The 26085-nt window shown below is 37.5% G+C and overlaps 1 protein-coding gene across 2 annotated transcripts in view; it reads left to right on the top strand.

The window, feature by feature from the left end:
* ARHGAP15 (Rho GTPase activating protein 15) overlaps window positions 1–26085 on the top strand; it is a 660617-nt gene that overhangs the window by 485802 nt on the left and 148730 nt on the right. For both annotated transcript variants that reach the window (XM_002749466.5, XM_054257664.2), the window contains exon 12: window positions 22937–23071. In XM_002749466.5, the coding sequence (XP_002749512.2) occupies window positions 22937–23071 (135 nt within the window). The remainder of the gene's footprint in view (window positions 1–22936; window positions 23072–26085) is intronic.

The raw sequence follows: 26085 nt of genomic DNA, 5'->3' as shown, positions 1-26085 counted from the left end.
GAATAACAGAACTGCTGAGTTTGAAGGAAACGGAACAACTTATCTGACTTACTCTCCAAATACTGTTCAATTTCTTTTTATCCTTTTTTTTTTTTTTTTTACCATGTGGTAGTCTCTATATTTATTTTGATTCAAAAGTTTAAATGTTTTATAGCAGCCTGTACGATGTCTCTTCAAAATCTTTATTTTCCTTAATCCTGGAAAGTTTCTTGCCAGGGAGTATAGAAGTAGACATGATAGCAAAGGAAAGGTAATAGAATAAATTTTGAAAGCTGAATGCTTTATTTTGATACAGCTAATATTCATAGATCTTTAAATTCACATTAGCCAGCAATCAACCAAAGTCAAAGTTTCAAATACAGAAGGGCAGAATCTGCCCAGCTACACAGGATTTGACCACTTAAAAGTTGAGCTCTATGATTATTCTGATGACGTGGATTGGAGTCTGTCACCTTTCTCTTAGTAAATATTTGTCCTTTACATACCAGTCGTAAGTATAATTAAGTATTTTTTACTTCATCTGGTGCTTAAAATTTTGTATGATGCAGGTTTCGAAGTTTTGTATTCTAATTCCTAAAAGCCATATTTTAGGCTCCCTGCTATTAGAGGCCTTCAAATAAGTAAACTGTTCTATAGCTCAACCTGCATCTATTTCCTTTTTATTATGGTCACTCAATTGTTCATGACTTTCTCTGGGAATAATTTGTTAATTTAATCCCAGTCCCAGCTATCTGTCTTCACTTAACAATGAACATTGACTACTGAATACTCACTCATCTTACCTTTTTAGAAGATACATATTTCAATATTTCAAGGCTTTTCTTTCATATAAACTAAAACAGTCAGGCACTCATTAATCACTATTAAATTCATAATTTTCCTTTTTATTCTAAAGGCAAATCAGCTAGTCTTTTTTTTTTTTTGGCATGCATCAGCAAAAGCGTGTTATTATGAGGTGTCCTTAAATGATATATCTTCATAAAACAATATAGGTGGAGGTTTAAAAAGAAATAAGAAGAGAAATTGGAACCATCTGGATATCCAAAGTAGAGAAAAGTTTGTACTAATGGCTGTCATGTACACATTACAAAAATAACATAATACAGCTTTCTAACTGGATGGGAAAAGGCAGAGCTATCAAAAAGTTGAAAAAGAAGAAAGCTCTGGAGTGAAGCAATTGGCTAATAAAATCATTTATAAGATATGGACTTAGAAGAAGAGATTCATACTTCTTGGGTCAGTAAGGATTAAACATATCTCTGAGATGACCTGCTTGGCCCTGGGAATACAGTTGCATTCCAAAAAGGATGGCTCCCTGGGAAATCCAGGGAAGGATATCCAGGGAGGGGAGGATAGAAGACAGATTGTTTTTTTCTTTCTTTCTTTCTTTTTTCAGGGATGAGTGGGAAAGCACCCTCTATGTAATCAGCCTGATTAACTGGGAAGAGTAGAGATTCCATGAAAGAAAAAAAAATGTGAATATATGCTTTGTAGATAAGACAGAAAATGGGAGAAAAGCAATGAAGTATGGGAGGGAGGGAGGGAGGACAAAAAGAAGGATTCTCCAGAGACACATTGAACTCCCTCACATGTATATGTTATATTCGAGAAGCAATATTACTGAAAATTCACTTTATCAGATATTTAAGTATTATATAAATTAGAAATCAATGTTAGGAGTGTTATTCATGTAATATATTTTTTTGGGTTTTCATCTCCTTGTCATCTTCCCAGCAAATAACCACACAGACAGGGTGTATGTCTCTCCTTAAATGGAATTAGTGAAGGTGCCCTGATCAATTATTTTAAGCCTAACCAAATAGGCATGCTCTAATCTTGCCTATTTCAGCATAGTGTTGCCCAGCATGATAAAATACTTATTTAAACAGGTGTATCAATCTCAGAGATCTATATATATAGTTTACCTTGAAGTCCATTGAAAACAGAATATTTCTTATTGATTTTGCCTGCCTGGCTGCTGCATGTAGTCAATGGGACTTACGTGGATGTAAATAGAGTGAATCAACTCCTTGCAGGCCCTGGACCTCCTTGAGTCATGTGAAGTAGGTTTCTGATTCCTTTATGTTCAGGCACAGCCAGGGAGACAAGAGTGCTACTGTCTTCTGCTGGTGCAGAGTTACCTCAGGCTATGCAGGAAAAATGCTTTTTTCTTATTTTTAGACCTAAATCAGTCTATGCCACTAAATGTATTCTTGTGAATACAGATAGCACTTTGTTGTCTTGCTCATGGGAAGGCGATGGAGAAACCTGTTTGGACGCAGCTGCAGGCCACCTGTAGAGAAAGTCAAATTAGGGAGAGACCCCACTGTTCTTTGCATTAATGCTTTTTGTATTGTTGTTTGACTTTTCCCCCTCTGTCTATGTATCTTTTTCAACTAGGGAGATCGGGAGCACATTTTAAGGCCTTCTGTCCCTTTAAGGCATCTAATGATTGAAAGGACTCTAAGATTTGAAAGGCTGTAAAAACTCCCCAGTTACCAATGAATGATGGCAATACAAAGAATCTTAAAGCTGTTGAAGTTGAAGTAGTCTTCTTACAGATTTAGTTTGTTTGGTGAACTTCCAGCAGCAGCTCTTACAAGGTGCTGTTCAAATATTCCCACCTATCTGTGCTGCTGCTCCTTCTAAAGATTTATCATGTTCTCAGTGGAAAAGTAGTTAGCCGTATTAGCAGTTAACTCTACAGTTAAGAAACAAAAAAATTATCAAAGAATAAACTCCTCTTCTTCCTTTTCTCATCTACCAATATGAAGCTTTAAAAAAGAAGCCCATAAATGAAATATCTACTTTAGCCATAAATATTAAAGGAGAGAAATGCACAAATAAAACTTGTTTCTGGAAAGCCTGATTTTGGCTGAATATCAAAAACCATTTCCTGACAATGAAATCCATTAGACTACCAAATAATCTCTTAAAGTAGTGATTGCGTTGCTTATAACATTTAACATTTAAGGTTAGACTGAAAACAGCCACAGATCATCAGGCTCAAATGCAGAGTGTTATTTCAGAAGTTGGAGGGACCTACTCTTTTGATCCTAGCTGTTTCTCTTGTTTTTAGTTCCTTTGCTTGGAAATTCAGATTATAATATAGGGTTGGAATTTTTCGATGTCCTCCACCATGGATCCTTGCAAGCTGTTTCAGGTGACTCAGATTGAAACACCCTATTGTGTTTGTGCATGTGCACTATTCTTCAAGCATCTGAAGAGAGGAGTCGTCACAATTATTTTAAATGCAGTTGGAGGATTCTCTCTGCCTCAACTTTACAATGTTTATCAAGCTTCCTTATTAACTTGGTAACACAACCTGCCATTACGAAATTCAAACTTTGGATCACCACCATTTTGCCAATTTGAATTTATATATGTAAGATGCCCTTTCAGAGAAAGTATTGCATCTAGACAGTGACTGAGAGGTTCCCTAATCAATTCTTTGAGATGCAGCTCCAGTACCTTAGTGCTGATGACCATGACTTAATTCATTTGATACATGTATGTTATATATTCCCACTAAAATTAAAGAAGATGTGATAGAATGTGCTGCAACTAAATAGTGGCACTCAGATAATTTTAATTCTGAAATTCTTGGCATGCAGTCTGAAAACTCGACTGCACTTTCTCGTAAATGCTCTACTCTCTTTTGTTTTATTATAGTGAAGAAAAGAGCAAAGTAATGGTAATACTTTGCATAGCGTAATATTTTACAGGTTTGTTTGTTTTTTGTTTTCTGGTTTTTTTTTTTTTGAGACAGGATCTCACTCTGTCACACAGGCCAGAGTGCAATGGCTCAATCGCAGCTCACTGCAACCTCTGCCTCCCAGGGTCAAGCAATTCTCATGCCTCAGCCTCCTAAGCAGCTAGAATGACAGATAGGTATCACCGTGCCTATCCAGTTTTTGTATTTTTAGTAGAGATGGGGTTTTACCATGTTGGCCAGGCTGGTCTCCAACTTCTGGCCTCATCCACCTGCTTTGATTTCCCAAAGTGTTGGGATTACAAGCATGAGCCCCTGCAGCCAGCCATACTTTGCAGTTTTACAGCTTGTTTCCACCTGTATTTTTTGACCAAATGCTCACAACAACCCAGCAACTGAGGGTGAGATTAAGTGACGAGATCCAGGACTTGAAGGATGGAGCTCTGACTCTAAGTTCTTTGTTTGGTCCACCTTGGCACCATAGCTGAACTCTCATATGAAGAACGTTTCTCATGTGGTATTCTCTTCTGCTGGGACTGGCACATAATTAGCACCTTAAAATATATATCCAGGTAAAGAATTAGTCCTGCACCAGAAAAAGGCATTTCTGGCAGCATAAGGTATAGCACCTCACAACAAGGTAGTTGGAACCCAGGGTCAAAAACAAGACATAACCAGAGGGAAAAAACCATGTCCCTAGCTAGGGTCCATAGCAAATGAACCATAGCTAATGATGATGCCAAGGTATCCTGCCAGGAGTCAGACTCAGAGCATTTAAAGTAAGAAACTTGACTTCCAATATAGGAAGATAGAACTGATGGGCCACAGGGAGCCAATTGAAACCTACCTTAAAAGCATTCACAGCCGGGGCACAGTGACTCACACCTGTAATCTCAGCACTTTGGGAGGCCGAGGTGGGTGGATTGCCTGAGCTCAGGAGTTCACGACCAGCCTGAGCAACATGATGAAACGCCGTCTCTACTAAAATTGAGAAAAAAAAAATTAGTAGGGCATGGTCACGTGCCTGTAGTCCCAAGTACTCAGGAGGTTGAAGCAGGAGAATTGCTTGAACCCAGGAGGCGGAGGTTGCAGTGAGCCCAGATTGCACCACTGCACCCCAGCCTAGGTAACAGAGAGAGACTTCCTCTCAAAAAAAAAAAAAAGAAAAGAAAAGAAAAAACATTCGCCTGTATCTTTCACTACCTGTGTTTTGCAGTTGAAATGGTTTTATAGCATTTTTATCCTTCGATGCTCTCTTCATAGTTTAACATAAGTATTGTTTACCAATTAAAATGGAAAGCTGGTTTAAATGGCAGCAATCATGCTACAACAGTGCAATTAAAAGAGTATTTGACTCAAAGCCTTAGCTCTCCTATTCACAAAGTTTGAGTGGTTATTTCATTGAACTTCTATTTATTATCTTCTAAAATGTGGAGAATACCAACTAATAACTTTTCCCCAGATTGCTGTGATTATTAAGTGGGATAGTGAATGTGAGTGGGTTTTTTTTTCTGTGATGCCCTATATCAATATTATTATTATATTCTACATCAATATGTTTATTAGCTTGCTGAAGATAATTTCCTCAATTATCTAGCTAATCACCATCTTAACACCCCAATCTGATATCTGTGTTGCACTCAGTCCATATCAGAGTAGTTAGAAAGTGAAATGGGAAAACATGAGCCCAGGAGGCGGACATTGCAGTGAGCCGAGATTCATAACAGTCCTTATTTGAACCACTGTATATGGATAACTCCTATTTGTTGTCAGCTGGTATATGATACACCCATGTGCAAACTTAAAGCCTGTGTCGTAAAGAAGTTTTTGATTCCAGAAATCCCATATAGTTTTGATGTAACTAAAGGGTGTACACTTTCCTCAAGGTCAGGTCTAAGAATTGGACCACTACAGGCTCTGACCACATGTGTGAGAAGCGAAAGGACCTGTGCTCTCACCTGCCTCAATCATGTGGCATTGTTTACTCCACTTGCCTCTTTTGAATGTGTATGATCCCAGACAAACATAGTAAAGGGGAAAGTTAAATAAAATTTGGAAAGCCATTACAAATGTAAATGGTGCATTATATTACATTTGATATAATGCTACAGATGTAAATGGAACATTATATTGCATTTTATATAATGCAACATAATTATAACTATATATGTAATTCATATCTACATAAGACATGATGGTGGAGGATTTCTTGAAATTATTTTCTTTTCCCCCAATGAAATGTCAGTCATTTTTAGTTTTAATTTTTGCAAAATTTGGAACCTGGTTTTCTTACACACTATAAACAATTGCTGCAGAAACATTTCAATCACACTGCTCTAACTGGGGAGAAGAATCAGCACCAAAACTCTACAATGTTTCAGGTGGGGCAGAGTCTGAGAAGACAACTCAAAGAGAGGCTGGAGTCTTACTTAGCAGAAACCTCAGATCTCACTTCTTTTATGGCTGTATTTCATAACACTTATCTTTTGACTTAGAACATTTGCCAGGAAAACTTTTATTCCTAGGGTGAATAATCCTGATAATTTAGAACTCAGACATTGTCTTATGAATTTGCAAACATCAATGCATTATCAAAAGTCCTGTGAATTATTTGCCATTTAAATATCAGCTACCTATTTTTTTAGCTGATTACTGCTTTCATTTTAATTGCTCCCATTTCCTGTCCTGACCTTAATGTTTCAGTGAAAAGGCATCCCACGAGATAGAGAGAGAGAGAGAGAGCTCACGGTATCTTTCATTTGTGAATTGCAAAGCTTCAGAGGTCCTAATTTGGCCAGTGTATTTGCTGCAAAGCCTTGGAATGCTGTTTTGCAGTTTCAAAAGTGATCATACTCAGCTTCCCAGAATTTTTTATGCCTGGAGGATGCCACAAGAACAAGGGCAGCCTTGTTAACAAGTTCCAATCTCTCAAAAACAAGATAGGATTCGGATATAAATCATCACTTCAGTTCACAAAGCCATGTTCTCCACCCCACTGAAGGGCTTTATTTACATCTAAAATGGTTAATACTGATCTGCACCAGAACTCCGAAGTGGAGGAATGCAGCTGCCATGTGCTTAGTGACTCTGGGGTTAGGGAAGAATGACATCACCAAATGTAAGCATATTATCATGCTGACATAGAGGCACCTTGTTTTCTCCTCTGTGGATAGAGCAAGGATTGTGTTCTGTCTCTTGCTTTTTTTTTTTTCCTCTCAAAGAATACCTTTCCCCCTCCCTTCTTAGCAGCTGCAATATGAAGGGTTGAAAATGTCACTTCAACTAATGATGAATGATGCTTGACCTCTGGATGGGTTACTCTGAATTTTATGCAATTCTAAATTAATATGAAAGATCCCAACTCAAAGGGCTTTGGCTGCTAGGAATTGCTTCAAGAATAGATTTGTGTAAAGCAGTTAGTGGCTTTGGGGTTTTGTTGCTGTTGTTATTGTCCTTGGCGGGGGACTGGGGGCTCGTGCTCTATAAGCAAGGTAAAAGGCAGAATGTGCTAACATTTTTATGTGTTTTTTTCCTGTGAGATTAATATCTTTTCATACTAGAAATATTGTCAGTAAGCAGAACCAGTTTGTGAAAAAACATTCTCAAAAGGGCAACTGGCCCACATGTCTTTGTTGTTTTTATTTGAATATAATTAATTATGTAAAGCAATGGTTAGTGGAAGATTAACAATTAGTAGATTCTGTCAAGTAGTCACATGGAAATTACTAACTAATTGAACGACTGGTCCTCTATTGTGTCAGAAAGCAGTACTGAGTGTCGTTCTTTTTATCTTTTTACTTTGTTGTTTTCACAGATCCTCTTTTTTCTAAGATGTATGTTTCACAGCAGACTAATAAATAAATAACCCTGGTTGTAATTTCATAACAGGCAAAAGGGTTTGAAATAAAAACACCTGTTTTAATTAGCATTATGGTTTGTTCACTTTAAAAAAAGTGATAATCCTGATGTAGTTAGCTGACATTTTTAAAGCTTTGAATTTCCATCTGTATCTTATATTATGATGTTTCAGGATTGTCATGAGTTAATTATGTTAACTTGGGAAGCATTGCTTGCATTTAGAATGAAAAACTTCAGCTTGAATAGACAGAAAAGCAGATGCTATCTTTCTTGTCAATTGCTTTGTTGTGGGCTGCCTTGCAAGTTTTCATGTATTTCTGGATCTAAAAGGAAGTGTAAATCTCTATTTATTTTAAGTTTAACATAAACTACACAATTTCAGTATTCTTCTGTTTTGGCTGTATGTGTCTTGTGTATCTTTATATGTGTAGCTTTCCTGCCCCCAAATTCAGAAATCCACAGTCAAATTATCTCTTCTTTAATTTTTAATTTGTTTTATTGTGCCTAGGCATTATGGAGATTAGTGCATAATAAAATTTAAGGACAGGACAACTCTACTGGCTCAATCCTCTCTCTAGTTATTTTTTTCTGCCACCTTTTTGCTTTTGTACATCAACCTTTTAAATGGTACAAAATACATGCAGCATCTGGGCACAACAAGGCATGTTAAGAATGGAGTAGGCACTCAAAGTAGGAATTTCCATGCTTTTGTGAGTTTAATGCTCCTTTAACATAGAGAGCAGCTGTGTTTATGTCAATAATTACACATTGGAATAAATGCGTGTACATGTGTTTCTTTATGGGATTAAGGATGTTAGGTATGGCCTTACACAAAAGATTCTTGTCCCTCCCATCCCCACCCAAAAAGTTTCTACAAATTCAAATCCAAATTACACTGTTTTGAGATTCTGAAATATTTCTCTGGGCATTTGGACTTCTAGATTTCAACTGGCAGAATATAGGATTGAGGTGTTTGTAATCTTCTATTTGCTCCCCTACCTCATGTCTTTTTCTCCACTCTTCACTATCCTGTTCAGTACCCGGGATGTGTGTGCACTGCATCACCAAGCCTCATTTGCCAACAGGCTTCCGACTAGGTTGGGCCAATGAGAGGTATCTGCAGCAGAGCAGAGGGCAGGAGACAATGCAAAAATGGCAGAACTGTGAGTGCGTAATCACAGAATTGGTGCCAAAGGCATTAAATGCTCATGCTAAGAGGAAAGTGAGATCAAGGAAAAGTGGATCGCTCTAGGCAGAACTCCTGGGATAAACAATCTTCCTTTGGGCTTTAAAGAAGTTGTGGGATAGGGCCAGAGGAGGTGGGTGCGTATGATAGCTTAGGTCATGATAGCTTATCTTTGGTTCTTGCTTGGGAATATCGAGTATACTAGGATAACGGGCCCAGATGCTCAGGTCTGAATGAGATCAAATTTTAAGATTGAAAGGCAGGTTGTGGCAAGGAAAAAGAGGCCTTGAATGATGGAATTAGAAAACTTAGTATTTAAAATGTATGACGAAGATGTATTCAGTAAATCCAATCTGTAAATGATAAGGAAAGTGGAAGTTTATTCAAGTGCCTTATCACATATTCAAATGAATGTATGGCTCTTCTACCACTTCAAAATAGCTCTAACATGCAAAAAGGTAGCTTGGGTTAGCAGTGGGCCATGTTCTTCAGCACAGATGACTAGAATCATAGACAGTGTTACTTGTTCAGTGTATTTATTTATTTATTTGAGACAGAGTCTCACTCTGTCACCCAGTAGTGTAGCGGCATGATTTTGGCTCACTGCAGCCTCTGCCTCCTGGGTTCAAGCAATTCTCCTGTCTCAGCCTCCTGAGTAGCTGGGACTACAGGCACGCACCAACCATGCCCAGCAAATTTTTGTATTTTTAATAGAGACAGGTTTTTGCCATGTTGGCCAGGCTGGTCTCGAACTCCTGACCTCAAGTGATCCACCTGCCTTGGCTTCCCAAAGTTCTGGGATTACAGGCATGAGTCACCAGCCCGGCCTCTTACAGTGTATTTAAGACTAACACTACTCCTCTAGAAACAAGACTGTACACTGTAATGGAATTTACCTTGCCAAACAAGCTGATTTGTTTAGATGCTGATCATTGGAAATAAATTATTAATGCAGGAATTCATGTTGTTTGGTAGTTTTTTTAATGTAATGGTTTGAAGCTGCTTGCTTATGAGCCTCATGTAAAAATAATTCTATTATTAGTTCCAGGACATAGACTTGAATGACACTTTTCCCCTTCTTGCTCTACATGTTGCTATACAACTATTTTTGTCCCTTACTGTTTCAGGTAGTTTTGCAAAATAATGTGTGAGTGAGATAGATCAGGGTTAGTATGAATTTGATCAAGTTATTTAATTTCTCTGGTCCCTAGATCCTCACTTATAAAATCTGTAAATAACAACTTCCTTGCTTTGTTACTATGAAAATGACATAAGATCATGTGGATAAAGTACCAAGCACAATGGCTGGGACACAACCGGTGTTAAGTTAATGGTCTTGTCGTCTTTTTTATAGTTGTTACTATTACTCAACTTTAACTTCTATGCTGATATTTTTCAAATTTGTCTGTCCAATCTTGATCTTTTGGCCAAGCTCCGTAGTACAAAGTCCAAGTATCTGCTTAGTATCACCGAACAGAAGTGTCAATAGCATCTCCCTACCAAATTCATTATCCCTGGCATCTTTTATCAAAAACAAATTGAACAAATTAAAAATCCTAGCTACTCTTTATCAAGTATTACATATAACTAGCTACAAACAATAATTTTACTTGATTTTTTTCCCCCTTTACCACCTCTTTGTTCATTAAATGGAAGGTCTCACATAGCCTTTTCATTGCACTTCTACAAATACTATTTAGTTCTGGCCTTCATGGTACCTTGCTGGGCTGTTTCCAGGGCCTTCTAATATAAGCATATTCCTACTTCTCACCTCTCAAATGCATTATTCTATATCCAACAGATTTATCTTCATAAAATGCAGTCTGGATGATGATATTTCCTCATTCAAACTTCTGACAATTCTCTCACATCTAAAGGAGAACATTTAATCTATTAGTATAACAGTTACACTTTTCCCTGGCTTCCAAGCTAAGTTCTCATTATATTTCATCATTCTCCTTTGCACTGGTCATAACGAGGCCTCTTGCCACTATCAAACTTTGATCCATTTCATACCTCTCTGCTAGAACAGTGTTCCTCAGAGCTTAACATGCATCAAAATCACCTGAAGGACTTGTTAAATCACAGACTACCAGTTGCACCCAAGCACCTCTGTTTCAGTTAAATCTGAGGTAGGTCTTGATAATTTGCCTTAAATGCCCTGTGTGGTATACTGATATAGCTGATTCTGGGACCACATTTAAGAAACACTGGCCTGGGACATCCTCCCTCACCTATCTCAGTTCAACAAAATCCTATGCCTTTCTCACTGACATTGTGTGGGAGAAGTTTCATCTGTCACCTGTCAGAATGAACCATTCCACACTTTGTGTTCATGAAATCAGAGGCAGGACTCAAGCACAGATGCGGTACTCAGACACCAGACCAAAATGAGGACTAGCTAAAACGGATGAGGCAGATCTGGGCAAAGCCAAAAGCCCTCCCAGTAAGGCCCCAGTTTTAGGGCTTACTTTCCTGCATCACTAGCAGAATGATTAAGCTTTTAGGTGGAGCCAGATTGCCTGGACTCTGCTACTGAATGCCTGAGTGAACCTGAACAAGTTGCTTGATCTCTGGAGCTACTTTCCCATCAGTAAAATTGAACTAATAATAGTACATCCAGCATATGTTGATGTGAGGATTAAATGGATTCCTGCATGTGAAGCACTTAGAATAGTGCCTGAGAAGTGCTCAACCATTACTGGTTTTGTAGTGGTTTACGCCTTTAATACAACACTCCACTTAGTCACACTATGTTTAGAGTTAGCAGGCCTACCTCCTTTTCTAGATGTTACTTTCCTTGAAAGCAGAGATTACATTGTTGTGAATCCTCAGAAACATAGCTCTGGGCTTAGCACTTTATAGAAATCCAGTAAATAAAAATTTTAATTAAGTTGAGATTGATGAAAGATTGCAAAAGGATTTTCAGTGAGTAAAACTCTTCTAAACAATAAACAAATCATCTATTTCTTTTTCCATCATCATAAAGATGAATAAAAATGAGGTCAATTATTAATAATACATTGAAAGTAGGTTTGCCATTTCCTTTGAATTTTCTAAACTCTATAATTAAAATGACTTCAAATTGGAAGATTGTTAAGAAGAAATTAATCTTGGTAAGTAAAAAAGCAAATCCCATGGTTGATGATAGATATGACCTGTTAGCAATAGTTACACTTTTATACTTTATTTTCTTACAATCAGCATGTGGAGACCAACATAATCCAATTAATTGTAATTCCCTTTTGTAGTGTCAGTAAAGTAGTTCATGATACTAAAACACCATTGAAGTCTTATCTCTGGTCAGATAATCCAAATGGATTCTCATTTGCGAACTACCAGCAGGTCTTTATAAACTTCAGGAAAATAGAATATTCTGACTTCCCTGAACCTATAATAAATGTGATACACAAAAATTGGTCTCTGAACTCTAATCCTTTGTAAATGCTAGCCATCAGTTTTCTAGACTTTCTCTGCTATGTAACATGCTCATAAATGCACCTGTTTCTTATTAACTGGCTGCCTTTAAAAACATTTTTTTCTCAGTGAATGTGCAGTATTGGAACATGTGAAAGCCTCTCAGCTGAACTTCTTGCTCATTGTGTCTTTTTGAACACATCACCCCTCTTCTATACACACAATCCAACCCACATGCCACTCACAGAGCATCTTTCTAGAATGTTGGTACCTGCTAATGGTCATCCAGACTTTTCCAGTTGTAAGGACCTCCGTGCTCTACCCTCTGCCTTCTTTTCTATCCTCAATACCCTGAGTCATGGAATCTACACTTCTAGAGTCTCCAACAACTTGTGGCTTCCAAAATGCATCATGTTCTTCACTCCTTGGCATGATCATTACTTCTACTTGAATTTTTCTTCATCCATCTCTTCTCTTCCTCTCTTCCAGCTCCTGCCCACCCTCACTCACCTGACTGATCATAATTTAAGATCATTATCATGTGACATCTCATCTGGGAAGCCTTCTGACTATACCCAGATGAAGCTTGATGCTAATCATCTATGTTCCCATATAGTCTGCTACAAGTTATATAATAACATTTACCATACTTGATTACATTTTTTCTATTTGACTAAACTTCCTATATACTGTGAAATCTTTGAGCATAGAACCTAGATCTTTATTTATCTTCTTTTTGCCCCCAGCAGCTATAACGCCTAGCACAAAATTTGAGTTCAATAAACATTAGATAAGTGAATGAATAATCTACTTATGTCTTCAATATTGGTTATATGTTTTGAAAGCGAAAGATAAAAACAAAGATTGTGCTCTGTGTGTATGTGTGTGTACATAAATGTATTGTCATCATCATTGGTATTATGAAATAGCCTCTGCTATCAAAGGAGGTTAAAATTTGATAGGTGATGCAAATATATTAATAGCTAATAAAAAGGAGTGCATCAGGCACTGGCTAAGGCCTGGGGATATAAGATAAATAAAACAAATTTCTTTGAGGCAGATATAGAGGAGAGACCCTTTGTTTAAATCACTATAGTTAAATTAATTAGGTGCCCCAGGAGTGATGGGGTTCTCAGGCTAGGATTAGAACCATAGTAAGCGGGCCAGGCGCAGTGGCTCACGCCTGTAATCCCAGCACTTTAGGAGGCCGAGGCGGGTGGATCACGAGGTCAAGAGATCGAGACCATCCTGGTCAACATGGTGAAACCCCGTCTCTACTAATGATACAAAAAATTAGCTGGGCACGGTGGCACATGCCTGTAATCCCAGCTACTCAGGAGGCTGAAGCAGGAGAATTGCCTGAACCCAGGAGATGGAGGTTGCGGTGAGCCGAGATCGTGCCATTGCACTCCAGCCTGGGTAACAAGAGCGAAACTGTCTCAGAAAAAAAAAAAAGAAAAGAAAAGAAACATAGTAAGCAAAGTTTGAAATGAAACCCAATGCAGGGAAGAGTCAAGATTAACAGCATAGATAACTGGGCATCACAAATTCTAGGCAGAGACTGGAATTAGTACCACAAGTTTGTTTAGGCTAGAATAATTAAGATGATAATGTTTTTCAGTAGTTCCAACAGGAAACTGATGCATGTTGACATATTTTACCATACTTTATGCAAGTAGTTGTAAAATTTATAAATCTCCCAACTCTTATTTTGTGTACCTTTGTAGAGCTTTAGTGGTGATTGTGATAAAGTCTTGAGATGTAGAAAATTCAGTTTACTCCCATGAATCAAGCTAGGCAAGATAATTTAAGTTTAAAATGATCATTAATAATTCCAGAAATCTTTCCTTCATTTCGGTTATCTTAACTGACAACTAACAGATGTCTTATCTGGGGATAACATAGTTTCAATGAATGAGAGTAGCAATATCTTAATCTACCAGTTTTGTTTACCTTTCATTTCTATTTTTCTGAAGAAATATTTCTAGACAGAAAATTATAAGTTAACAAAAAGCCAAACGTTAATGTTAACGTTGTCCTTTTTAATGTTAACGTTGCTAATCCTGCGCATATCACCAGTATAGTAAGGGGAATGATAAAAGCAAGAAATTATATTACATTCTGGAAATATTTGTCCAAGTATGGCTGTACTATTTGCTTCTCATATATATGTCACTGAAATCTAACAGAAAATTAAGAATTCTCATTTGACAAGTGAAGAAAGCAGGATATTAAGTAACTCCTATATATGTGTTTTTGCCCATAAGAATCATATTATCTGTATATGGGCATTTATAGGACTTCGTTTATTTCCTAGATATCATTATGAGATTTGTTTTGACTTGGCCCTGTGCTTCATATTTGCAAGGGAACAATAGCAATGGTGTTGAAATTTAAAGCCACTATGAAGCAAGATTTCAAAAATGACTTTGTTGAAATTTAAGCCTACAATTCTCTCCCCTTTGGAGTATGTAATGTATGAAATCATCCATGGAATTCAAGCAAATTCAGAATCTGTTTGGAGAAGATGGTTAAATAAAAAGAACCATTGTGTACAATATCTATAGAGTACAAAAAGCCTTTGACTGAATGGAAATAAGAACAGTTTTGGAAGCTCTGAGTAAGAAAGGAATTAAAGAAATATATATGGGTACCATGAAATCCATCAATTTTTTTTTTACGATCCTCACTGAAAGGAAAAATCAGTTCATTTTTGTTGCTATTGTTGCCTCTGAACAGGGCTACCTCTTCTCAGCTACCAAACAAAATATCTAAAAGCCTGGAGAGAAGCATAATGTCACTAATGTCATTTTATAAGGTAGCATTATGCATCGAGTTATGACGATGGGAAGATGTTTTATGTTATGCCGTTATAAATTAAAAATGCACAAAGCAGTGACACATTTGTTACACTTTCCATCTGTGGTGCTTGCTTCACAAGTTTCAGTTGTACCTATTTATTATGTTATTGTTTACATTCAAATGAAATCTGAGCAGAAATAAAAATAAGACAGCCTTGTTTCTGACTCACTTCCCTACTGGATAGAATAGAAGTCTGTTCCACCTCCTTCCAAGAGAGTAACTAAAGATATGTCCATATCAGCCTGTGACATGTGCATGCCTTGGCCTTCTCAAATAATTTCCAAAGATATGCACACTACATGAGAGCACACAGAAAGCAAGCTGACATGATATGCCAAAGTAGCCCATTAGATATGCAAAAATCAAAGCTCTTTTAAAAAAAAGTTTTAAAATCTTAGAAACTATGTGGTTACTTCCTTCCTCCCTCTTTCATAATTCAAGGTAATTCAAGGAGGCCACAGAAAACCAGTTTTGTAGACCAGGTGGTAATAGAACCATCTATTCTGCCCATAGGTTTAACTGTCAAACAAAGGACTCCTAAGAGCTTCCTGGGGGGTTACTGTGATAAATCATATGAAACCAATCTCTTTGATTTTGCTTACAAAGTTTCATATTTAAAACCACTTTGCTCCTTTCTCTTTAATAGGTATCATGGCCATAGACAGTTGACTGGACTTGGGTTGAGTTTTTCTGAGGAAGTCTCCAATGTTCTCTAGTAGTACTGTGAGTCTCAGGTGACAGCAACCATGCAGTATTTCTACTGTAGACATAGTAGTTGGACAACGAATGAGTAAAAAGATGGCAGTCATAATTTTATTCTTTGTCTGGAGACCACACTGGAGAGTTTTCTGCATGTTCATAGAGCAAATCATTTGAAATAGGTTGAGCCTGAATAAGCAAGCAGTTTTTCAACTAATTCCACCTTCAAATCTGTTCTCTGAATAATGGCAATTATTTTTCTTCAAACGGAATTACCTAAAGAGCTATCTCTGTTGTTCACTGTGTTTCACAAGTATAGAAAATGTCTATTATCCTGAAGCTTGACATTGTCTTTCTCTGCCCAAAACTTTGGGGCATTTTATTGGTTTGCTTGAGCTACCATTCCAAAGCACCACAGACTGGGTGGCTTAAGCAACAGAAATGTGTTTCCTCCCAGTTCTAAAGGCTGGAAGTCTGAGATAAAGGTATTGGTAGGTTGAGATCTCTTAAGGCTCTCTCCTTGACGTATAGGCAGCTAATTTCCTCCTGTGTCTTCACATGGTCTTTCGACTGTGTGCACCCTACTCTGTTGCTATAAGGACACCATTCATATTGAATGGGGGCCCAAATAACCTCATTTTACCGTAATTATCTCTTTAAAGATCCAATCTTCAAACCTAGTCACACTCTGAAGTATTGGTGGTTAAGATTTCAATGTATGAATTTGAGGAATGGAAGGACCCGATTCAGTAAATAACAAGCACGATGCACATTTTTGGGTGGTATATTTGTTCTTTGAGTTTGTCCCAGCTTGCCCCCAAAGTCAAAATAATATGATTCTAGGGAAGAGTAACAAGATGTAAAATGTCCAGAACTTTATCTATATTCACTTTCTAAGCACCTGGTAAAGCCCTCTCCTTTGAGGAATATAAAGCAGCCTCAACAGCTGTAGCTTTAAAAACACAATGCTTGGCATGTAGTCTCCTTCCATCTCTGTTTGATAAAAATTATGTGAGCAAACAAATTAACTGGCCAACTGGTCTAGTTTTCTCAGATAATCTCCTCAGTGAAGTCTCATGTTACAGCCAAGGTGTGGAAGGAAGGAGCTTTAGCCAGTACAACACAGAAAGATGCTGCTTTTGGCCCAAGGTTGACGTCACTGTGTTTGAGAATGTGGAACCTCTCTAATCCACCAGAAATCAGACCGAACCATCCCTTTCAGGAACCAGCACAGCAGGAAAGGTTGAGCTAGATGAATGATTCAGCCAAATTCTTTTTGATCTATTCCTTTAAATGTTAATTTAAAAATCTTCTATATCTTTACAAACAGTGTCGTTTTATACACTTTAATATCTAATCTTCTGATTTGGTTTTAGGGCTAAATATATTATGTTTTGGATCGATCATCCCTCTGGCATCTCTTTCACTTGGGATGTGACTTTCATGTACCCAGCAGGCCTTTTAGATAAGGGATCCAAATGGTCATCTGTGCTGGAAGCAGGAACACCATCCTTTATGAGAGTTTCATAGTGTAACAGGTTCTTTGCGCTGTATTAATGAGATCAGGGCTATTCTCTCTGTATCCTGGGAAAGCTGGGGTGTCTTTTCCTCTTTTTAAAATTGCAACAATAAAACAAAAGTTGGAAAGAGATTTTTAAAAGTGCCATGAAACATATTACCTAAGGTAAAAAAGCACTTGTTTTTCAATACATAAAGAAGAATTCCTTCTTGAATCTGTTGCTCTTCTATTCTGTATAGTTCAAGTGCAAGCACATCTCAACAAAGACTAGGTTAAGACAGTTTGAGTCTAGTTAAAATTGGACCTGATATCACAACTGCTGGTCATATACGCCAATATCTACAGAGCAATATATAATACAAGAGGAAAGTAGTAAACTCTTTTTTTTCTTTGAGGTAGAGTTTCACTCCATCACCCAGGCAGCTGGAGGGCAATGGTGCAATCTCGGCTCACTGCAACCTCCATCTCCCAGGTTCAAGTAATTCTCTGCCTCAGCCTCCCGAGTAGCTGGAATTACAGGCATGCCACCATGCCCAGCTAATTTCTGTTATTTTTAGTACAGATGGGGTTTCACCATATTGGCCAGACTGTTCTCAAACTCCTGGCCTCAAGTGATCCGCCTATCTCAGCCTTCCAAAGTGCTAGTATTACAAGTATGAGCCACCATGCTGGGATGGCAATTAAACACTTAATGATATTTAAATGCTCCTTTTTTTTTCCTTGGAAACTACCTTTGACCTACTATGGCTATCAAAGATCATCTTTCAGTTCTTATTTTTAAGAAAAATTGTTCCTAATAGCTACTGTCAAATTTTTTCTTTCACATACAATTTTGTAAATCTTCATATTAGATAAGTTTTTACTTTAAAAAGTACCCTAAAGACTCTTCAAGGACGAGCATTTCAGGATAGCCTTGTCTGGGTACGTCATTTAGGTTTGTGTGTGTGTGTGTGTGTGTGATCTCATAAAAGTCACATGGTATTTGCACTGTGGAGCTTAACCTATCTTTAATTCTGTTTACATGCTTTAAGGCAAAACCATAACCAAAATGAATTTAAGATAACCTAATTAGAGGGCCAGGAGAAACCAGCACAGATTATAAGGATTGTGAGATATCATGATTCAACCAGACTTCTTCCTAGGATTGGACTACAGCATGTGGATATGGTTTGGCTTTGTGTCCCCACCCAGATGGACATCATGTTGAATAGTAATCCCCAATGTTGGGGGAGGGACCTGGTGATTGGATCATGGAGACAGACATCCCTCTTGCTGTTCTCCTGATAGCGAGTAGGTTCTCACAACATCTGGTTGTTTAAAAGTGTATAGCCCTTTCCTCTTCACTCTCTCTGCTGCTGGCCACGTGAAGATGTGCTTGCTTCCCCTTCACCTTCTGCCACGATTGGAAGTTTCCCGAGGCCTCCCCAGCTGTGCTTCCTGTACAGCCAGTGGAACCATAAGCCAATTAAACCTCTTTTCTTTGTAAATTACCCAGCCCAGGTAGTTCTTTATAGCAGTGTAGTTTTTGTTGATCCCATATGAGAAGCTGCATTACACTGAGATAAATCCTCTAAAACAACCAGGCTAGTTTACAATATTTGCTGAATGTTTCAATTGCCTTAGTTCTTTCTTGTTTTACTGTTTTGGCCTTTATTCACCTGCCCCATTCTGGTGACATTGTGTATATATTTGTTGCCTTATGCTTTCAAAATGTTCAGATACATTTTGCCATTTGATAGCAACAATTACCCTTCTATCTTCATTTTGCAAATAAATAAATAAACAAATAGATATACAATGAATTAGTGGTAAATCCCAGCTGGAAGGTGTGTTTTGTATGGTCTCTTTTCCTAATCTATCATATTTCCTCTTCGCTCCATTGCTACATATCAATTTGCCCATTTCCTAATGCAGTTTTTTATTACCAATTTGTTTTATGTCTGTTTATATAAGAATCTGTGCCTTCTACAAGTGAGTAATTACCAAAAATGAGAGTCAGCTTACAGGTAAAAGCATAGCCTCAAGTAAGACATTTAAGGATAAAATTAAAAATTACAATCTTTGACATAATAATCTACCATTTGCAATTACTATTTATTTGCCTTTTCCCTTTCTGCTTCTGCCAGCCAAGATTAAGTCTGAACACAGTGATTTTAAACATAGTAGGTGCTTACTGGCTCCTTACCCTGGTTTCAACACTTGGCAACCGAGGGAAAATTGTTTAATCTACCTATGCCTCATTTCTCTATCTGTGAAACAGATATGATGATAACTAATAACAGCATCTTCCTCATCTTGCTGCAAACATTAAATTAATTAATGAATGTAGAGTGCACTGCACAGTCCCTATTACAGTGTAAACTCTAAGTAATTGAGGGTTATTGCTTTTGTTGCAAAGTACCCTGAATGTGTTCATATGGATTTTGTTTTATAAAAAGTTATGATTTTATTAAGAATAATTACCAACTCTTAAGTTCATATGAAAGAAATATCAATATGTGTATATCTAATTTTCTAGTTCCCTACCCACCTGAGGTAAACTGCATATATATTTGTTGAGTAGCTTCTATAGACACTTATGGACTTAATTATAATGGTTCTTAACCAAGAATAACTTTACACCATGGGAGATACGTGACAATCTCTAGACACAATTTTTATCATTCCTCACTGGGAGGTGCTACTGGCATCTAATAAATTAAGGTCAAGGATACTGCTAAGCAACCTAGAATGTACAAGACAGCCCCCACCACAAATAATTTTCCAGTCCCAAATGTCAATAGTGTGGTGCTTTTGAGAAACCCTACTCTATCAGAAAAGGGAAAAGTATGACATCATCACTGTGTAGAATCTAGTTAAAAAATGCTTATCAAATAATGCAATTTCATTTGCAATAATGCCTGTTAACACTGGGATAGGGTTATGGTTATTTCATCTTCAGAACCTGTTGGCTTCATAAGAAGGCATACTATATGGGCTTAATTTTATGTTTAGATAAACTTCAGTGTCCTTGCAAAATTTGCCATAACGTCATCTTCTTTACAAGGGATCTTAACCTTGGTTGATTATGAAAACTTAATATAAAAATTAGTATTATATTTCAAAATACTCCAACTATTTGCCATATTGCCTGTTTAAGATACTTCTTGAAGGGCTACAAATTATTATTTATTTAAATGAAGACTACATAGGAGAATGTTGCTTTAAGTGATGCAGTTAATATTATGTGGTATTTTAAGTAGAAAATATCTATTGGTAAATTGGTGTCTATTGGTAAATTTTCTTTATATATAGATACAGTCCGTTGTCACGTTCAGTTGAATTAAGTGATATTAATGTGGAGGTGACCAATCTCAATGCTGTTTTCCTTTGGTTAAGCCATTATTTGTTACTGTTGTTGTTGGTGTCATTTTCTTGTTCAAGATAAAATCATTCTTTTTTTTACCTGATGAACACTTTCCTTTAGCAATCTCAAACTTATGCACCAAAATGGAATTTCGTGTTGGATTTTCTGATAGATTTTTGGTAGGGATAGGTGTGTGTGTGTGTGTGCATGCGTGTGTGCATGTGTGTGTGTGTGTGTGTGTGTGTGTGTAGGTGTAGGATTCCACTTAAAGTTCAGTGCCAAAGCTACAATACTTATACATTTTCTAAATGTGTTTTAAGCAATAAGTTGTACAACATTTTTAGAACATGTGTTAAGCTATTTCTCTAAGAATGAAGCTCTTAACAAAACATAAGCACTCTGCATGAGATCTTAGCAGCAAAGTGCTTAAAAGATAAAGTAAGAATTGGTACCATGGGAAGAACACCAGCTGTAGAGCACACAGGTCCATTATGAGAAGTATGGTAGTGGGTAGGGAGAAAATGATTTAATCAGGAGTAAAACCAATTTTATTATAAGGGCACGCAGGGGGTGTGGCACCATAGTGAGAGGGACATTTCAAAATATCTGACAGATTTCAACAATGTGAAAACCCCGTTCTTTAAAGTGACAGTAAACCCCATCAGGTCTCCCTTTTTGATGTTATTGTTAACAGTTGACTGTTTAAAGCTGGCCTGCTAAGATGCTGTCGGCCTATTTCAATAGTGTGTAGCCAAATAAAAGACTAATTGTTGAAATACAATCAATCAAAAATGATTGCAGGGCAGCAAGAAGGTCTCCTCTGCTGATTTTGTTGTGGATCATATTATTGTGTTATGATTGAGGTAGAAATGAAGACTAAAAGGGAAGATTAGTCATCTGAAATAAACAGATTCACCTTCATTTCTTCTCTTTGCAAACATACTGTTGAGCAGGAGCACCACTTACTATAAATAAGCCCTAGAAATGATCATTCATTTATTATTTTTTTAAAAAGATCTGCTAAAGGTTTGGGCTAATATTTTTAAAGGACATGAACATTATTAGCAAAACACCCCATGCAGAGAATCCCTACAGTGACAATTCTCAGCTTTTCATACATTTTTGGTGCAAAATGCTTCTCTGCATTCATAAAACTGACATCCAAGGGACATGTGAATGCGAGCCCAAGACATCAGTAAAGAAACAAAATTCCAGTTGACCAAATACCTTGGTGCTTGCCAGGATTCTCAGCTTTTCAGTTAACCCCCAGATTGTCTGAAATGATTAGTTTTTTATGAAGCTCAGAATCCAAAACCTTTTTCATGTTGCACGTTTAGAAAGACAAATCGTCTAACTCGACAGCAGTGCCTTTGTACCTTGCTTCCTGTTCATTTTATATCAAGATGTCCCTTTCAGACATGAATGCATCCACTTCTTGGGTGAGACTAATTCCAGACTTTCATATTAAGGGTGAAAAGGACTAAAATAATTGCCTAGCATACTTTATTTCTACTAAAACCTTCATTTCGGCATTTACTTTCCCTAATATTTCAACATCTCCATTCACTTAAGCTTCCCTTGCAAATATTTCTGTTGTTTCTAAAAAGAGTTGGTAAGCGCTTGTGGTTTGTCTTTAGTGTGTTATCATTTTTGACAGCTTTGCATAGCCTACGTAGGCCAACAGGGGTCTGTCTAATATTGTTGCTGGGCATATTTTCCTCACTGAGATGAAAACTAAAAAAAAGATATTTTTGAAGCAGTAAGAAAGAATTAATATCCTTTCTCACTCAGTATTCTATTCCTTGCTGACTTTATATTCAGGAAAAAAAAAGGGAAAAAGTGTTACCCATTATTCCCTTGTACATAGCAAGGCTAACACATGTAAAGCAATAACTCATTTTCTATTGCCATGTTTAGCATATGTCTCCTGTTGGCTCAGCAAGGCCTTCAGGCCAGTCCCTTGAGCCGGCCATCATTGGCAACTCTTAGCCCCTCGGCCTCAAAACCGAATAGCTTTGAATCATGTTGAGCTGTGATGCTAATTTTCATACTGATGCATTATGGGAATAAATGTATCTGACATACTGTGTCAATGGCACTGTCTCTTTGTGTCTCTTGTTTTTTTGTTAGCTGCATTCCTACAGATGGTATTCCATTGAAAATGTTCCCTTCCTACGGAAAAAGGGAGAAAAAAAAAACATGCACAGCACCAAACCTCTAGGTACAGAAGGCTGTTAACGGTTGCTGATGATAGTAGGCAAACATTAACATAATAATTAGTGTCTTGTAATTGTTTCATTAAAACCAGTTGTTCCATTTCTCCTCGTGTTTTCCCAGAAGAGAAGCTGAATTTGGACGACAGCCAGTGGGAGGACATCCACGTTGTCACCGGAGCACTGAAGATGTTTTTCCGGGAGCTGCCTGAACCACTCTTCCCTTACAGTTTCTTTGAGCAGTTTGTGGAAGCGATCAGTAAGTACCTCACAGAAAGGGGCAGGTGGCAGAATAACCTGACATCCTGGAATTATTAAGTAAATAATAAGAATGCTTATAATAATAATCATGGGGAACAGATAGTATCCCTGATGCTCCATATCTTGCGTTCGATTTTTGTGTTTTGATGGCTTGTTTTATATCTGGCCCTGCAGTATTATCCGAGGTTTTTTTTTTTCTTAATTAAAAGAAAATATGACATTCTATTTAGGGTGGCCAATTGAAGCATCCTTAAAGTAGTGTCTCATTGAATCTGTTTTAAAGGGTTCACCTTGTGCACCCCTTGTCTCTGCCTTTATACTTTCAGAATTGCAATGAGTTTGAATACAAGGGGGTCTTGTAAAGAAACCTACGTAAATTAAATATTACATTTCATGAAATATGTGTCAAATGATCAACTGAAGCATCATGTTCTCTTGGCTCACTCACACTTCACCCACCAACACTAGTAAACAGTCAGCCACAATTTGCTTATGAACAGCGTGAATATCAAATTAAGTAATGGCAAGTTTCTTCCGTTAAACTGGTGACTTTGAGAGTGAATTTTGACCATTAGTCATTGTACACTTCATGAAGCTTCCTTTTCTGCTTTTTTTTAATTCACAAAACACACACACTTAAGTAAAAGTGAATGAATGAATGAATCAGGGAAAATCTTTTCCAAATGCAAGGGTACTTCTGCTATTAATCCCTGGAGAAGCAACTACTGGTACATCTCTAAATTTAATATATTAAGGTATGCTTACTATAACTGTGACAGCTTAGAAAAAGTTTCCTGGAAAGCCAGCTGATTTAAGAAAGAAAGAAGAAAGGTAACATTAAAAACCTTACAAGCCTTGCAGGAGCTTAATTAAAGTCCTAAAGAGACAAATCTCCAAGAAAAAAATGCTGTACTCAGGAGGTCTGATCTTGGATGGCTGGGTGTGCAGTGTTCCCATTAGTGGAAGTGGAGATCTGGGGGTCCTGTGTTGGAAAACAGCCCCTGAATGTGCCCTTTAATTCTGTTTTTTATTCACAAAGTCTTTACCCTTGTTTAAAGCTCTGGCAAAATGGTATCAAGAAAAATAAGAAATTTTTCTCCCAAGGTTTTTCTCTCGTTGCCTGCTCACAATTTCAGATGTTGCTATTGCTGCTGCTGCTGCTGTTGTTGAATGTAGTAACAGTACTCTAATTATGGGTTCTGAGTGGAGGGTGGAGCTCTTATCCCTTGTCATGACTTCATTTCATAAGCCCTCTACTTCTTCAGAAGAGCAGTGTTTCATTGTTAAGCAGGCTCTGTTAACTTCATTTGAGAAGAAGAAATAAAGAAAAAATAAATAAGCAGGCATTTTCATAACAGCTTTTTCTGATATTCTGTCTTGGAACACCCAAGCAACTCAGTGTTGGGACAGCGTTCTGGTAGGAAATTGGAAGGACTTGAGTTTGGATACCTACCTCTGATTGCGTACATTTAAAGAAGTCAGACAAATTTCATATCATGATCTCCACACTTTCAAGTGAGGATTATCTCATTTGGAAACATACTTCAGTATGTGTTATTTGGGGTTTATAATTAAGATATCCATCATTTAAGCTTTCCATAGTTCTCCTGATTCTAACATTATTAGGAAAGTCATTCTCTTAGCTTGAGATATATGGAAAGCAGGCCTTCAGAACCCACAAAAGAGTATGTCCTTTGAATTTCTCTAAGGAGAAGGATCATCTCAGGGATATTCTAGACCTAAATCCAAATTGGACAGAATTTGAGAAATATAGGCCTGGCAAGAACTCAATGTGTCAGAGTTGAGGCAGGCAGCAGACTAATAGGGTTGATGACTCTGGCAAGGGTTTTGGCCAACACCTATAAAATGGGTTATGGTGAGAATGAATGAGAAAGTGCCTAAGAACATCCGTGGATCACGAGGTTAAGAGATCGAGACCATCCTGGTCAACATGGTGAAACCCCGTCTCTACTACAAATACAAAAAATTGGCTGGGCATGGTGGCGCATGCCTGTAATCCCAGCTACTTGGGAGGCTGAGGCAGGAGAATTGCCTGAACCCAGGAGGTGGAGGTTGCGGTGAGCCGAGATTGCGCCATTGCACTCCAACCTGGGTAACAAGAGCGAAACTCCATCTCAAAAAAAAAAAAAAATGTAAGAGGGTACACAAACAGTGCTAACAGTGTTTCTCCATGTGAGCTTTGTTTGAGAATGTAATTTGGAAGAGAAGAGAGAGACTTCTTTCTTCATTGTTTAAGGCAAGGAGAATCAAGTTCAGTGCTAGGGTCTGAAAGTTTGTGTTCCATCAATATGTATATGTTGAAGTTCGCCAAGGTGATGGTATTGAGAGATATGAGGGCTTTGGTTGGAGACTAGGTCATGAGAGCAGAGCCCTCATGAGTGGAATTAGTGGCCTTATAAAAAAGGCCCAAGAGAAACCTGAATCTTCTCCCACCATGTGATGGCACAACTAGAAGTGAGTGGGCCCTCACCAAGACATTACATCTGCTGTCAAATTGGTCTCATACTTCCAAGACTCCAGAACAGTGAGAAAGAAATTTCTGTTCTTTATAAATTGCTAAGTTTATAGCATTTTTTATAGTAGGCCAAATGGACTAAGACACTCAGAAACCTTACCTCAACTCACAATAGAATTGTAGAATGTCATTAGTTTTTAATATGTAAAATGGAGGGATCAACCAATAGGGTAATGGGGCTGAGATACATGTTATGATGTTGAACAGAGACATATGTTTACTAACCCATGTATTTTTTATATAAACCTGAAGCTAGTCCTTGTGTTCTAAACCTAGGATAAACTGTAGGTTGTAATTCATATTTAAATATTTTTAATCAGTGAGAGAATAGCCACCTAGTTCTTTGGCAATGGTAGAAAACCACCCCAGAGGAGATACTTTTTTTCTATGTGTACCCATTGTACTAAGAAATCTTTCAAAATTATGACATTTCCACCCAGTCTCAGGGCTTTAGTGAAGTCCACATAGCCTCTTGT

This window comes from Callithrix jacchus, chromosome 6, assembly GCF_049354715.1.
Source record: "Callithrix jacchus isolate 240 chromosome 6, calJac240_pri, whole genome shotgun sequence".
NCBI classification, from domain to species: domain Eukaryota; kingdom Metazoa; phylum Chordata; class Mammalia; order Primates; family Cebidae; genus Callithrix; species Callithrix jacchus.
This window is presented reverse-complemented; position numbering and strand designations above follow the sequence as displayed.